We start from the raw sequence: 17129 nt of genomic DNA, 5'->3' as shown, positions 1-17129 counted from the left end.
TCTTCAAGATGTCAATATCACAAAAGGCAAAGCAAGGCTGAGAAACTTTTCACTTTAAAAAAGTGTAAAGAAACATGACATTAAATACAATGCATGGTCCTTTACTGGATAATGTACCAGGAAAAAAAAAATAGCATAAAGAACAGTATTAGGACAACTGGAAAAATGTGAATATAGGCTATATATAATATACAGTTGATCCTTGAACAACACGGGTTTGAACTGTGAGAGGGTCCAGTTATGGGTGGACTTTTTTCAATAGTACAATAAATACCACAGTACTACATGATCTGCGGTTAGTTGAATCTGCAGATATGGAACTGCAGATACAGAGGAACTGTGGATGTGGAGGAACTGAATATTCAAAGGTCCAACAATAAGTTATATGCAGAATTTCCACTGCACACAGGGTTGGTGTTCCTGACCCCCATATTGTTCAAGGGTCAACTTAATAGTATTTTACCAATGTTAAATATCCTGAATTTTTAAATCATATTGTGGTTATGCAAGAGAACATCTTTGTTCTTAGGAGATATGCACTTTAGTATTTAGGTAATGCAACTTATTCTCAAATGGTTCAGTAAGGTAATAATAAGGACGATAATATGTTTGTGTGCTGTGTGTGGAAAGAGAGAGAATATGGGAATTCATTATACTATTCTCACAACTTACTGTTGGAAATTTTTTCAAAACAAAAAGTTTAAAAAAACTGATGCTAGATATGTTTTAAACAACATATACACATAAAAATTACCTTTAAAGGATCCACGAGTTCCAAGGTATGTTTTAGGTATATTAAATTTGTTATCTTTGATTCAGCTGCATTAACCTATTAAGATAAAAATCCAAATGTGGACACCATAAATATTTAACACATTAATGGGTTTTCCTCTTGAACATTCTACACTTTCATTTCCCATACATTTTTATTTATCAATCTAGGCAGGATAACAGCCTAGACAATGATTACAAATTACTGACCCATCATGATAAGCCTAATACACTAGTCTCCTGTGAGTCTGACAGTGAGAAGAGTTCACCTCACTGTATCCAACTTTCATTTCTATATAAAACCCTTTGTGTCCAGCTTAACCCACAGTAGCAAAAGGAGATACAATTCAATACTGACCAGCACTAAGAGACTAAGATTAATTTTAAAAGGCAGAAAAGACACTGATAAATGGATGATACTTGAAAAACTGAATCCAAACCTCCCAGATAGTTATAGAACATGAATTTCCCTCATCGGTTCCTGTTTATGCAAGTAAAACAATTTTCATAATTCCAGTGGTCCAAACTAATTATAGTTTTTCAAAATAAAGCAACATCAACATTCTAAATTTTATAAATAAATTTTTTTTTTTTTTTTTTTTGGTACGCGGGCCTCTCACCGCCGTGGCCCCTCCCGCCGCGGAGCACAGGCTCCGGACGCACAGGCCCAGAGGCCACGGCCCATGGGCCCAGCCGCTCCGCAGCATGCGGGATCCTCCCGGACCGGGGCACGAACCCGCACTCCCCGCACCGGCAGGCGGACTCTCAACCACTGCGCCACCAGGGAAGCCCTATAAATAAATTTTTAAAAAATCAAATCATACCATCTCCAAAGCCAAACATTGGTACTAAACCTGGGGAAATGAGGAATGCTTGTGAATGGACTAATTTACCAATACTGACAAGGAGTTTTAGGATATTACAATTATGATGTAATGTGCTTGATATAGAGCTGTTTTATTTTTATTGACATATAGTTGATTTACAATGTTGTATTAGTTTCAAGTGTACAGAAAAGTGATTCAGTTTTACATATATATAAAAATATCAAGAATATATAAAGATTAAATAATATGTAATACATATTCTTTTTTTACATTCTCTTCCATTATAGGTTATTACAAGATATTGAGTATAGTTCCATGTGCTATAGTAGGCCCTTGCTGGTTTTCTATTTTATATATAGTAATGTGTATATTTTAATCCCAAACTCCTAATTTATCCCTCCCCCTCTCCCACTTAGTAACCACAAGTTTGTTTTCTATGTTTGTAAGTCCAGTTCTGTTTTGTAAATAAGTTCATTGTGTCATTCTTTGGATTCCACCTAAGTGATATCATATGGTATTTTTCTTTCTCTGTCTTACTTACTTCACTTATCTTGATAATCTCTAGGTCCATCCATGTTGTTGCAAATGGCATAATTTCATTCTTTTTTATGGCTAATATTCCACTGTGTGTGTGTGTGTGTGTGTCTGCATGTGTATACATGACATCTTCTTTATCCATTCATTCATCTGTCAATGGACACTTAGGTTGCTTCCATGTCTTGGCTACTGTTTTTTTTTTTCCTTTAATAAATTTATTTATTTATTTTTGGCTGCATTGGGTCTTCATTGATGCACGTGGGCTCTCTAGCTGCAGCGAGTAGGGGTAACTCTGTTGCAGTGCGTGGGCTTCTCATTGCAGTGGCTTATCTTGTTGCGGAGCACGGGCTCTAGGTGCACGGGCTTCAGTAGTTGTGGCTTGTAGGCTCTAGAGCACAGGCTCAGTAGTTGTGGTACACAGGCTTAGCTGCTCTGCAGCATGTGGGATCTTCCCAGACCAGGGCTCGAACCCATGTCCTCTGCACTGGCAGGTGGATTCTTAACCACTGTGCCACCAGGGAAGTCCCTTGGTGCATGTTATCTTTTTGGATTGTTTTTCTCCAGATATATGCCTAGTAGTGGGGTTGCAGGATAATATGGTAGCTCTATTTTTAGTTTTTTAAGGAACCACCATAGTGTTCTCCATAGTGGCTGTACCAATTTACATTCCCACCAACTGTGTAGGAGGGTTCGCTTTCCTCCACACCCTCTCCAGCATTTATTATTTGTAGAATTTTAATCATGGCCATTCTGACTGGTGTGAGGTGATACCTCATTGAAGTTTTAATTTCCATTTCTCTTATTAGCAATGTAATTAGCAATGTTCATGTGCTTTTTGCCCATCTGTATGTCTTCTTTGAGAAAATGTCTTTTTAGATCTTCTGCCCATTTAAAAAATTTATTTATTTATTTATTTAGTCTGTGTTGGGTGTTAGTTGCGGCATGCAGGATATTTCATTGCAGCATGCAGGTTCTTCATTGCAGTGCACAGGCTTCTCTCTAGTTGTGGCATGTGGGCTCCAGAGCACGTGGGCTCTGTAGTTGTGGCGCATGGGCTCCAGAGAGCATGGGCTCTGTAGCTGCGGCACACGGACTCTCTAGTTGTAGCGTGCAAGCTTAGTTGCCCTGCAGCGTGTGGGATCTTAGTTCCCTGACCAGTGATCGAACTGGCATCCCCTGCATTGCAAGGTGGATTCTTAACTACCGGACCACCAGGGAAGTCCCATTCTGCCCATTTTTTGATTGGGCTGTTTGTTTTTTGATATTGAGCTGTATGAGCTGTTTGTATATTTTGGAGATTAATCCCTTGTCAGTCGCATCATTTGCAAATATTTTTTTCCCATTCTGTAAGTTGTCTTTTTTCTTTTTTTATGGTTCCCTTTACTGCACCAAAACTTTTAAATTTAATTAGGTCCCATTTATTTATTTTTGGCTTTACTTCCATTACTCTAGGAGATGGATCCACAGATACTGCTGTGATTTATGTCAAAGTGTGTTCTGCCTATGTTTTCCTCTAAGAGTTTTATAGTACCTGGTCTTACATTTAGGACTTTAATCCATTTTGAGTTTATTTTTCTGTATGGTGTTAGAGAATGTTCTAATTTCATTCTTTTACATGTAGGTGTCCAGTTTTCCCAGCACCACTTATTATTAAAATACAGAAGAGACTGTCTTTTGTGCATTACATACTCCTGCCTCCTCTGTCATAGATTAATTGACCATAAGTGCATGGGTTTATCTCTGGGCTTTCTATCCTGTTCCATTGATCTATATATCTCTATTTTTGTATGAGTACCACACTGTTTTGATTACTGTAGCTTTGTAGTACAGTCTGAAGTCAGGGAACCTGCTTCCTCCAGTTCCACTTTTCTTTCCAACATTGCTTTGGCTATTCAGGGTCTTTTGTGTTTCCATACAATTTTTTAAAAATTTTGTTCTAGTTCTGTGAAAAATGCCATTGGTAATATGATAAGGATTGCACTGAATCTGTAGATTGCCTTGGGTAGTATAGTCATTTTGACAATATTGATTTTTCCAATCCAAGAACATGGATATCTTTCCATCTGTTTGCGTCATCTTCAGTTTCTTTCATCAGTGTCTCAGTTTCTGGAGTACAGGTCTGTTGCCTCCTTAGAAAGGTTTATTCCTGGTATTTTATCCTTTTTGATGTGATGGTAAAAGGGACTGTTTCCTTAATTTCTCTTTCTGAACTTTCATTGTTAGTGTATAGAAATGCAACAGATTTCTGTGTATTACTTTTGTATCCTACAACTTTAACAAATTCATTGATAAGCTCTAGTATCTTAGGATTTTCTAAGTCTGCTATCGTGTCATCTGCAAACAGTGACAGTTTTACTCCTTCTTTTCCAATTTGGATTCCTTTTATTTCTTTTTCTTCTCAGATTGCCATGGCTAGGACCTCCAAAATGATGTTGAACAGAAGTGGCAAGAGTTGACATCCTGGTCTTGTCCCTGATCTTAGAGGAAATGCTTTCAGCTTTTCACCAATGAGTATGATGTTAGCTGTGGATTTGTCATATATGGCCTTTATAATATGTTGAGGTAGGTTCTCTCTATGCCCACTTTCTGTTTTTATCATAAATCGATGTTGAATTTTATCAAAAGCTTTTTCTGCATCTACTGAGATGATCACATGATTTTTATTCTTCATTTTGTTAGTGTGGTATCTCATACTGAATGATTTGTAGATATTGAAAAATCCTTGCATCCCTGGGATAAATCCCACTTGAATATGGTGTATGATCCTTTTAACGTATTGTTGGATTCGGTGTGCTAGAATTTTGTTGAGGATTTTTGCGTCTATGTTCATCAGTGATACTGGCCTGTAATTTTCTTTCTTTATGGTATTGTTGTCTGTTTTTGATATCAGGGTGATGGTGGTTTTATAGAATGAGTTTGGAAGTGTTCCTTCCTCTGAAATTTTTTGGAATAGTTTCAGAAGGACAGGTGTTAACTCTTCTCTAAATGTTTGATAGAATTCCCCTGTGAAGCCATCTGGTCCTGGACTTTTGTTTGAACGGAGGTTTTTAATCTCAGATTCAATTTCAGTACTTGTAACTGGTCTGTTCATGTTTTCTACTTCTTGCTGGTACAGTCTTGGGAGATTGTATCTTTCTAAGAATTTGCCCATTTCTTATCTTGCTAAGAATTTGTCCATTTCTTCTAGGTTGTCCATTTTATTGGCATATAGTTGCTTGTAGTAATCTCTTATGGCCCTTTGTATTTCTGTGGTGTCGGTTGTAACTTCTTTTTCATTTCTAATTTTATTGATTTGAGCCCTCTCCCTTTTTTTCTTGATGAGTCTGGCTAAAGATTTATCAATTTTGTTTATCTTTTCAAAGAACCAGCTTTTAGTTTTGTTATCTTTTCTGTTTTTTTAGTCTCTATTTCTGCTCTTCCATTAACTTTGGGTTTTGTTTGTTCTTCTTTCTCTAGTTGCTCTAGGTGTAACGTTAGGTTGTTTATTTGATATTTTTCTTGTTTCCTGAGGTAAGCTTGTATAGCTATGAGCGATTTCTCTTTGAAGCCTCCTAACCTATATCCCCATTGCAAAATACCTGAACTTTTCCAAGACTATATGGATCAATTTAGAAGAAATACTCAAATGAATGTTGTTAGCCCCAAAACAAGTTATCTCGTGCTCTCTTATAACGAATCTCTGAAACTAACTGGAATATTAAAAATAAATAAAATTCACCAAACATAAGACAATTATCATCACTATTACTGAAGAAGAACATCTTCCAAAAATAGCCAAGATACTCTTGAAGAAGAACAGCATGGAAAGACTAACTCTAATGAATATCAACTTATAATAGAGTAATTAAGAAACTGTGGTATCAGCACAAGGGCAGACAGAGAGTCCAATGGTATAGAATAGAGTCTAGAAAGAAAATCATATATGGGCACTTGATTTATGACAAAGGTTGACTGTGGAGCAGTAGGCAAAGGAAAGTCTTCTCCATAAATGGTACCAATACAATTATGAATCTGTACAAGAAAAAATTAAATATGGCCCCTTCTTCACACCACATACAAATATCAATTCCAGGTGGACTGTAAATCTAAACATAAAACAATAAAGCATCTGGAATATAACAAAGAAGAATATCTTCATTACCTTGGATATTCTAACCAAACTTTTATAAGTTTCATAACTGATGATTTGGCACACATTAATCACAGGTTCAAACTAATGGCCAAGTTGTTTACATCTCCCCCATGGTCTGGTTTTTGTGGGCACACAAAAATCACATTAAAATACTCCAACCACAAATCCCACCATCTGTGTGTTTTGCTTCTTACTAAATAGGGGATGTTTTCACCTAACAAGTTCCTACTACTGCAGTAATTTAAGGTTTTGCAATATTTTTCCCCCAGTCCTCCACCTCCTGAGTAATCCTGGTACCTCCCCATGTGATTCTGCATGACGTACTTCTTTCTCTCAGGAATTGTAAGTAATAAGAATATCCTTTGGACTTCCCTGGTGGTGCAGTGGTTAAGAACCCGCCTGCCAACACAGAGGACATGGGTTCGAGCCCTGGTCTGGGAAGATTCCACATGCCACGGAGCAACTAAGTCCATGTGTCACAACTACTGAGCCTGTGCTCCACAACAGGAGAAGCCACCGCAATGAGAAGCCCGTGCACCACAACAAAGAGTAGCCCCCGCTCACCGCAACTAGAGAAAGCCCGCACACAGCAACAAAGACGCAATGCAGCCAAAAATAAATAAATAAGTTTAGATTTTAAAAGTATATATATACATATAGCCTTTAAATGGCATTAGCCTCTCCATGTCATCACTCAGTGATCTCCATAAATTAAAATCCCACAGGTACAATCAAGACACTGGGGTAGGTAAAGACTTCTTAAGCAGGATACAACAAACACTAACTATAAAGGAAAAAAATAAAGTAGACTATATTTAAATTAAAGACTTCTAATAAGTCAGACAGAGACAAATACCACATGATCTCACTTATACATGGATCTAAAAACAAACAAAAAACCAAACTCATAAATACAGGGAACTGATTGGTGGTTGCCAGAGTTAGGATGTGGGGGAGAGGCAAAATGGGAGAAGGTCAAAAGGTACAAACTTCCAGCTATAAAATAAATAAGTCGTGGTGATGTAATATACGGCATGGTAACTACAGTTAATGACACTGTATTGCATATTTGAAAGTTACTAAGAGTGTAGATCTTAAAGTCCTCATCACGAGAAAAAAATTTAAAACTATGCATGGGGATGAGTGTTAACTATACTTACTGTGGTGACTGTTTCATAATATATATAAAATAATGAACCATAGAAAAGGAATTTCTATTCATCAAAAGACACCACTGACGCAGGATAGGTTCTCCAAAAACCAATTTTTAGAAACCAAATAATTTATTTGAAAAGTAATTCCAGGAAGTATAGGCAAGAGAGTGGGGAAGTAAGAAGGCAAGGGAAGAACATCAATATAGGATGTAATGATGATCCAGTTACCAGTGTATGGTACCATGGCTCAATCATGCTGGAGACCTCTCAGAGATGGTGTAAAGTAAGCTTCAGAAACTACTTCCAGAGGTAAGGAAAATGGGGCAATTGTTCACCAACTTCAGTTCAGTATTTGTCAAGACCTATCACTGGGTCAGCAACTTCCTGATTACTCTCTAGTCTCTCCGGTGGCCAGAGAAAGTCCTCAGGCAGAAAGTTTCAGCTTGCTTGCAGTGAGATGTCTTCCATACACAAAAGTGAATGCCAAGGGGATGTGGGTGGCACACCAACAATGTCTACTCCACAATACTGAGCAAAAAAAGCCAATTACAAAGTGGGAGAAGATATTCACAACACAGAAGCAACGAAGGGCTTATATAAACAGCTCTACAAATCATAAAAGATGATAACTCAATAGAAAAATGGGCAAGACCTTCACAAAAGAAGATAGTCAAATTGTCAATATACATATGAAAGGGTATTCAACCTCATTAACAGGAAAAAGCAAATTAAAACCACAATGAAATACTACTATCTACCAACCACTATGGCTAAGATTTTTAAACTGACAATATCAGGTTTTGGATAAGAGCAATGGGACTTCTCATACCCTCCTGATGGGACTGTAGATTAGTACAATCATTTTGAAAAACATTTTGGCAAACATCATGTTTGCCAAAAGTTCAACTAAAGTTGAAGATACACCTCAAGACTCAGAAGTTCCATTCCTATGTACCCAATAAAAATATGTCCAAAATTTTATTAAGAAGCAGGTATAAAATAATTAAGCAGTATTATTTCTAATTGCCAAAACCTGCCAACAACTCAGAAGTCCAACAACAGTGAACTGAATAATGGCATACTCATACAGTGGAATATTATATAGCAATGGAAATAAATGAGCTACAGCTACATGCAACAACATGACTAAATCTTACAAACACAATGTTGGATAGAAGAAGGCAGATATAAAAAATACACACTGAATGATTCCTTATATTTAAAGTTTTTAAAAGAACAGGTAAAACTAAGTTATAAAGAAAAACAAAAAAGTAATTAATAAAAAGTGGTTTCTTTTTGGAGGGAGGTAGACAATAATGAACAGGAAGGAACAGAAGGGGAGTTCTGAAGTACTGGCAATATCTGTTCCTTTACCTGAGTGGTCATCACATGGGTGTTCACTGTTGTCATGCCTGAATACATTTCTGGCTGTAACAATTGGGTATAACAATTGGATTCTATTGGCATCTAGTGGGTAGAAGCTATGAATACTGCTAAACATTTTAGAATGCACAGAACAGTAAAAGAATTATCCATCCCAACATGTCAACAGTGCCAAGTTTGAGAAATCCTGCTGTGGAGGAGTTGTCTTACTATATTTACACAGGTACTCTCTTAACCTCTTATATCATTAGTGATTTCCTGTTTCTTCTTTCTCTGTCTCTCCTTCCAATCTCTTCCTACCTTAATGGCTTTGAAAAAGTAAACAGCAATGAATCTTACAGTTGCAAGGTATTAAGTGTTGCCCATACCACATGAGCAGAGAGGCAGACTCTTCCCTAGGTGAGTACTCCAGATGAGTATCCAGCCCTGAATGACACTTTAACTACAGTTTGTAAGACCCTAAGCAGAGAACCAAGCTAAGATATGCATAGACTCCTAACTGACAGAAACTGTGAGATAATAAATATGTGTAGTTTTAAGCTGCTCTAGTTGAGGTCATTTGTTATGCAGCAATAGAACACTAATACAGTCTCTTTACAGCTTGCTTCTTCAAAGCCAAGAAGAGAAAGAGCTTCTTCGTGGAGAACTGGGAGACAATTCTCTACTGGCCTTTTGTGTTTTTGCATATCTTATGAGCAAAGGCACTGACTGCCTTTGTTCTGGACAGACTTTTCAAGGATATTTATATAGTGAATAGCCTTGAAAGATATAATGTCTCCTTCTACAGCAAAGGGCAGGTTTGCTTACAGTCTCAGAAGATAAAGATGGTGCCTCTCTGCATAATAGCAGGCAAATATGCTTACTGCCCATTATAAAAGATTCAGGTTCCCTAAGATCAGCAATTCTCTCCTGTAAAACTCTGTATGTGCAGGTATCACCTAGCCCTCTTCACATCGCCCTGTGGGAAAAGGAGCTTGGAGAATCAGTGCAAGAAAATGTTGATACTCTGGATATTGCCATTGTGAGTATAAAGTCCTTTCTCTCTGACCTAGGAGTCTGTGTCTTCTGTCAGCATGTATGAAACTGTGGCAGGCTAACTTGTTAGCTTGCAAGTAGGGTAGAATATCAGATACCTTACAGTTCCTGATAATACTACGCTGTAATTGCTTTTTTTTTAACCAAAATCTCAAAATGAATTATAAATTCCTTTGGATTAGAGATTTACTTCTTACTGTATCCCTAGCACTCATTACAATGCTTGGGAAAATAACTTGTTGAATTAATTAAAGAAGGAGCCATGTACTACATACTCTATATGGCAGTCTGAAATCAATGGAAAAAAATTAAGTTATTCAAAACAAAGCAAAGAAACTTGGGTAAAAACTTGAAAAAAATTCTTTGATATCAAGGTTTTCAAATGTTGCAGGAAGTATTTTGGATGTTTATAATGGAAAACACAAACATTCTTAATGCAATACATTAAATTGTAAGGTTATAAACACTGCATAAAAAGAAAAGACATTTGGATTAATTAAAATAATAAATTTAAGTTTTATTCTCAATGAATACTTATGATCAGAAAATATGCATTTTCTAAAATCAATATTCTTAAAGAGAAAATATGAGAATTCATCTTAGGCAAACAATTCCATACTGGAAATTTTCAGAGAACATTCAGAAGTTTAAGCCAATCATAAAATTCAGCCAAAAGAACATTTAGTTCACCCACAAGCTTAAGCAAATAATGCAATTTAACCAGCACAAGTCTGAATTAATTTAGTAAATATCATGTTTAATTAAGATATATATATATACGCTTATATTAAACGAAGGAAAAGCCTCATTTAAAATATATCTCCAGATGGTTAAGGAAACAGCAACTGAGAAACAGTATAAGGAATACTGAAATTCATGAATTATGTATAAAGTCAATATATTGCTTAAGTTTCCTTAAAAGTTAGTATATCTCATCTGAAAAGTATTTTTTTTACTTTATTTTTTTCTTTTTAAAATGTTTTATTGGAGTATAGTTGATTTACAATGTTGTGTTAGTTTCAGGTGTGGAAAGTATGTTTTAAAAAGCCTCCACAAAGGACAGATATGCTGGTTAAGGAAAAAATGTACAACTATGACTGATCCCCCCAAAACTAAAAAGGGTGGGAAGTAACACTGGCCCATAAAAACCTTATGGAGCTAGTTACAGATTGCCTTTTCTAGACTGGAAAAAAAGATGCCAGATTCTCAGTTTACAGAATTACCTTACACTTAGCCCACTGGGCTTTTCTAAAACCTGACAGTCAAACTGATTACAGAAGCTGGTTATTTAATCACAGATATTTCCCAGAGAGCTAGTTGGCTAAACTGATATTCCTTTCTTAATATAACCAGAAACAGTCTAATGCAAAAACATGTTCAGCTGACCCTTGAACAACACAGGTTTGAACTGCATGGGTCCACTTAAACGCAGATTTTTTTCAATAAATACACATGTCTACTGGAGATGTATTTTCTCTTCCTTATGATTTTCTTAATAATGTTTTCTTTTCTCTAGCTTACTTTATTGTATGAATACAGTATAAAAACATATAACATACAAAATATGTATTAATCAGCTGTTTATGTTATCAGTAAGGACTCCAGTCAACAGTAGGCTATCAATAGTTAAGTTTGGGGGAAGTCAAAAATTATATGAGGATTTTCAATTTGCAGGGGGTCAGCACCCTTAAGCCTCATGTTGTTCAAGGGTCAATGGTATATTACTAATTCTTATAGCCAGAGCAATTAAATCATGAATATGTATGACTGTGTAATACTACACATTACACAAGGTGACAACAAAGAGACTGCTCTCAGGTATAATCTGATAATTAATTCTTTCCTATAATAAAATATTACCTGAATCTAATGATGAGGAAACATCAGACAAACCCAAATTGAGCGAAAATACATACCCATAATTTTCAAGTGTCAAGGTGATGATTGAAGACTAAATAGACACAAAAACTAAAGGCAATGCTTGATTCTTAACTGAATCCTTTTTCTATAAAGGACATTATTGGCAGGACTTCCCTGGTGGTCTAGTGGTAAAGAATCCGCCTTACAATGCAGGGGACGCAGGTTCGATCCCTGGTCAGGGAACTAAGATCCCACATGCTGCAGGGCAACTAAGCTCATGCATGCCTCAACTAGAGAGCCTGTATGCTGCAAACTACAGAGCCCACACACTATGGAACCCACATGCCATAACTACAGAGCCCACGTGCCCTGGAGCCTGCATCCCACACCTAGAGAGAAGCCTGCGCGTTGCAACAGCCTGTGCGCCACAACAAAATATCCCGCATGCCTCAACGAAGATGCCACATGCCATAACTAAGACCCGATGCAGCCAAAAATAAATAAATAAATAAATAAATAAATAATACATCTTAAAAAAAATAATAAGAGATATTATTGACAAAATTGGAAAAACTTGAATGGGGTCTGAGGATTAAATGTTATTAAATGGTATTATCATCATTAATTTCCTTATTTTGAAGGTTCACTGTTGTTGAATAGGAGAATAGCCTTGTTGTAAGAAATACTAACGTATTTGAGAGTGACAGAGCATCATGTCAGCAACTAACTCTTAAAATTTTCAGGAAAAAAAGTTCTTTGGGGCTCCCCTGGTGGCGCAGTGGTTGAGAGTCCACCTGCCGATGCAGGGGACACGGGTTCGTGCCCCAGTCCAGGAAGATCCCACATGCCACGGAGTGGCTGGGCCCGTAAGCCATGGCCGCTGAGCCTGCGCATCCGGAGCCTGTGCTCTGCAACGGGAGAGGCCACAACAGTGAGAGGCCCGTGTACTGAAAAAAAAAAAAAAAAAAAAAAAAAGAGTTCTTTGTAATGTACTTGCAAATTTTCTGAAGATTTGAGATTTTATTTAATTTTTATTTTCACTTTCTAAAGATGCTGAAACCAAAAGGTCTTACATGCTTCCAGAGAATGGAGGGGGCAAATATGTCAGTCATATCTAAAATTCAGGAGTCTCAATGGTTTCAACTTCTCAATAGGAATATTATAAGCTACAAGACAGTGGGGAAATGCCTCCTAAATTCTGAAGGAAAATTACTTCCTGACGAATTCTGTTTTCAGCAAAACTATCAATCAATCATGAGGAAATGAGAAAACATTTCAGACATATAAAGTCTCACTCTTTCTCAAAAAGTTACTAAAAAATGTGCTCCATGAAAGGAAGAGAGTAAGTCAAAACAGAGGAAGACTTGGGATATAAAAAACAAGAGATCCAGGACTTCCCTGATGGTCCAGTGGTTAAGAATCCACCCTTCAATGCAGGGGACGTGAGTTGGATCCCTGGTCGGGGAACTAAGATCCCACATGCTGAGAGGTAAGCCCACGCGCTGCAACTACTGACCATGTGGGCCACAACTAGAGAGAAGCCCATGTGCTGCAACAAGGACCCTGAGCGCCACAGTGGAGGATCCTGCGTGCCGCAACTAAGACCCAATGCAGCCAAAAATAAAATAAATAAACAAATATTAAAAAAAAAGAGAGATCCAACATAGGAAAGACAAACAATGATGTTGAAGAGGAATCTGGGGTCATAGCTGTATACTAGCACAAGAGAGGTAACCAATCCAGATTGGAACAAGTTTGAAACCTGTGGGAGTGACATCTTCCAGAGGTTGAAAGTGACTGAGTACCTGAAGTGAATGAATGAATACTGAGAGGATATTTAGAATATACTGAAAGGATATTTATATAGTTGGTGAAAACATCTATGCTTGAATCAGTAAAAGTACAAGGTAAACCACACACACAAAAAGTTATTAATTCTGGGGGAAAAATGTAAAAAGTTGTGCATGCTCAGTTCTGTGTAGCATGGATAGTCATGATCATTTTGATCTAACTAGAATTATGTTATAACCTTACTGGGTGAGGGGAAGTAGGGAAGTGTCCATGTTTATAGAAGGAAAAGGAAAGAAAGCTAAATAGTCATCCTTCTGGAAGGGAATTAACATGTAATATCAAAGGATATATCAAGAAAATGAAAAGGCAACCCAATAAATGGTAGAAAATATTTGTAAATCATATATACAATAAGGGACTTACATCCAGAATATATAAAGAACTCTTACAACTCAATAATAAAAAGACAATCCAATCAAAAATTAGCAAAGGATATGAGTAAACATTTCTCCAAGGAAGATATACAAATGGCCAATAAGCACAAGAAAAGGTGCTCAACATCATTAGTCATATCAGCGAAATGCAAATAAAAACCACAAGAGACTACTTCATACCCACTAGGATGACTAGAATCAAAAAGTCAGATAATAACAAATGTTGGCAAGGATGTGGGGACCCTCATAGACTGCTGGTGAAAATGTAGAACGATAGTCACTTTGGAAAACAGTCTGGCAGTTCCTCAAACAATTAAACATAGAGTTACCATATGAGCCAGCAATTCCACTCTAGGTATAGATCCAAGATAAACAAAACTTACATCCACACAAAAACTTGTATATAAATATTCATAGCAGCATTATTAATAATCAAAAGTGCAAACAACTCAAATGTTCATCAACTGATGAACAGATAAACAAAATGTGCTATATCTATACAATGGAATATTATTTATCAATAAAAAGAATCAAATATTGATGTATGCTACAATATGAATTAACCTGAAACATTATGCTAAGTGAAAAAAGCCAAACATAAGAGACTACATATTGTGTGATTCTATTTATATGAAATGTCAAGAATAGGCAAACCTAAAGGAACAGATAGATTAGAAATGCCAAGAACTGGTGGGAAGAGGATTGGGAGGGATGGAAAGTGATTGCTAATGGGTACAGCATTGCTTTTTGGGGTGATGAATACATTCTAAAATTGACTGTAGTGTTCGTTGTACAACGATGAATATACAAAACATGGTTAAACTGTATATACTTCAAATGGGTTAAGTATATGCTTTGTGAATTCTACCTTGATAAAGCTGTTATATTTTAAAAAATAAACTGTGTGATATATGTAGAAATAAAATATATGACAATAGCCCAGTGGGAGGAATGGGAGGAATGGCAGCATACTACCATAAGGTTTTCTTTTTCAGCTTTATTGAGGTATAACTGACATATAAAATTGTAATATATTTAAAGTGTACATTGTGGTGATTTGATGTACATATACATTGAAAAAGGATCCCCCCATCTAGTTAATTAATGCATCCATCACCTCACGTATTTATCTTTCTTTTTGTATGTGAGAACATTTAAGATTTACTCTCTTGGCAAATTTCAATTATACAATACAGTGTTATCAACTATAGTCACCATGTTTTATATTTGATCTGCAGATCTTATTCATCTTATAGTTGAAAGTTTGTACCCTTTTACCAACCTCTTCCTATTTCCCTGATCTGCAAGCCCTGGCAACAACTTTTCTACTCTCTCTTTCTGTAAGTTTGTTTTTTTTTTTCTTTTTTTTTTTAGATTTCTCATACGCGAAACCAAGCAGTATTTATCATTTTCTGTCTGGCTTATTTCACTTAGCATAATGCCCTCAATGCTATCCCTGTTGCCACAAATGGAAGTATTTCCTTCTTTCTCACGACTGCATAATATTCCAGTGTGTGTCTCTGTGTGTGTGTATCTTGGCTATTGTGAATAATGCTGCAATGAACATGGGAGTGCAGATATCTCTTAGGCATCCTGCTTCTATTTCATTTGGATATATACTTAGAAGTGGGATTGCTAGATCATATGGTAGTTCTATTTTTTTAAATTTTTTCAGGAACTGCTATATACTCTTTTCCATAAATTTAGCTGCACTAATTTACATTCCATCAGTAATGCACAAGGGTTCCTTTTTCTCCACATCCTCACCAACACTTGCTATCTTACATCCTTTTGATGATGGACATTCTAAAAAAGTGAGAGGTGATATCTCATTGTGGTTTTGATTTGCATTTCCCTGATGATTAGTGATGCTGAACACCTTTTCACGCACCTGCTAGTCATTCATATGTCTTCTTTGGAAAAATATCTATTTGGTTCCTCTGACCATTTTTTAATCAGATTGTTTGTTTTTTTGCTATTGAGTTATATGAGTTCTTTATATATTTTGAATATTAACTCCTTATCAGATATATGATTTGCAAATATTTTCTCCAATTCTGGAGTTACATTTTCATTTTATTGGTTATTTTTTTTTGCTGTGCAGAAGTTTTTTAGTTGGATGTACTCCCAACTTCTGTTATTTTTGCTTCTGTTGCCACTACTCTATGGTTCTTATACCATATGTGAAGTGACGTAATATTATTTGAAGGTAGACTGAATTCAGCTAAAGATGTAATCTATAAACCTGAAAGCAACCATTAAAATAACAAAACAATGAGTTCTATCCAATAAATCAACAGAGGAGTAAAATGGGGTCATAAAAAATATTCAATTAATCCAAAAGAAGGCAGAAGAAAAGGAAAAGAAAGCAAATAGAAAAAACGTACCATGATGGCAGATTTAAATCAAAACGTATCAATAATCTCAGTAAGTACAAATGAAATAAACACCCTAATTAAAAGTAACATATTCTGGGAATTCCCTGGTGGTTCAGTGGTTAGGACTCTGCACTTTCACTTCTGAGGTTGTAGGTTCAAATCCCTGGTCAGGGAACTAAGATCCCACAAGCTGCGTGGCCAAAAAAAAAAAAAAAGAAGAAGAAGAAGAAACAGGTAACCTGAATAGCATCATATCTATTAAATATTTAAGAAGTTGAATTTGAGTCAAAAACATTCCTACAAAGAAAATTCCAAGTTTTAATGGCTTCATTTGTGAATTCTACCAAACATTTAAGGAAGAAATAGTACCAGTTTTACACAAGCACTATGAGAAAATTGAAGAGGAAGGAATGCTTCTAACCTCATTGTATGAAACCAACTAATTTTGTTCCAGACATCAGTTATTCTAGGTTACCTCTCATTTGCATATATTGAATTTTAAGGTGTTTCAATTATTTAAGGAAACTTCCAATTCTCTGCCTGCCCAACAGCCAAAACGTTTCCATATAATGTTTTTATTGCAAATGAACCTTAAGAGTATTATCTCTACAATATGGAAAGGCTTCTTAAACATAGATAAGCCTTCAATGGATTTGCAAAGTAATCAAATTTTAAATCAAATTTTACTGATGTGCAAGACGTCTTTCCTTTTTAAGCACACGAGCAAAAATATACAGGTGACCCTTGAACAACATGGGTTTGAACGGTGCGGGTCCACTCATAGGTGGATTTTATTCAAAAAATACAGTATGACACAATCCAGTTGC

The 17129-nt window shown here is 36.2% G+C and overlaps 1 protein-coding gene across 1 annotated transcript in view; it reads right to left on the bottom strand.

Annotated features, from left to right (window-relative positions):
- The window catches only part of MSH4 (mutS homolog 4), a 92582-nt gene that overhangs the window by 46257 nt on the left and 29196 nt on the right, over positions 1-17129 (bottom strand). Inside the window, exon 9 of the mRNA XM_060084581.1 lies at positions 755-829. Coding sequence (XP_059940564.1) covers positions 755-829 — 75 coding nt within the window. The remainder of the gene's footprint in view (positions 1-754; positions 830-17129) is intronic.

The sequence above is a fragment of the Mesoplodon densirostris genome, chromosome 2 (genome assembly GCF_025265405.1).
Source record: "Mesoplodon densirostris isolate mMesDen1 chromosome 2, mMesDen1 primary haplotype, whole genome shotgun sequence".
Lineage (NCBI taxonomy): Eukaryota > Metazoa > Chordata > Mammalia > Artiodactyla > Ziphiidae > Mesoplodon > Mesoplodon densirostris.
This window is presented reverse-complemented; position numbering and strand designations above follow the sequence as displayed.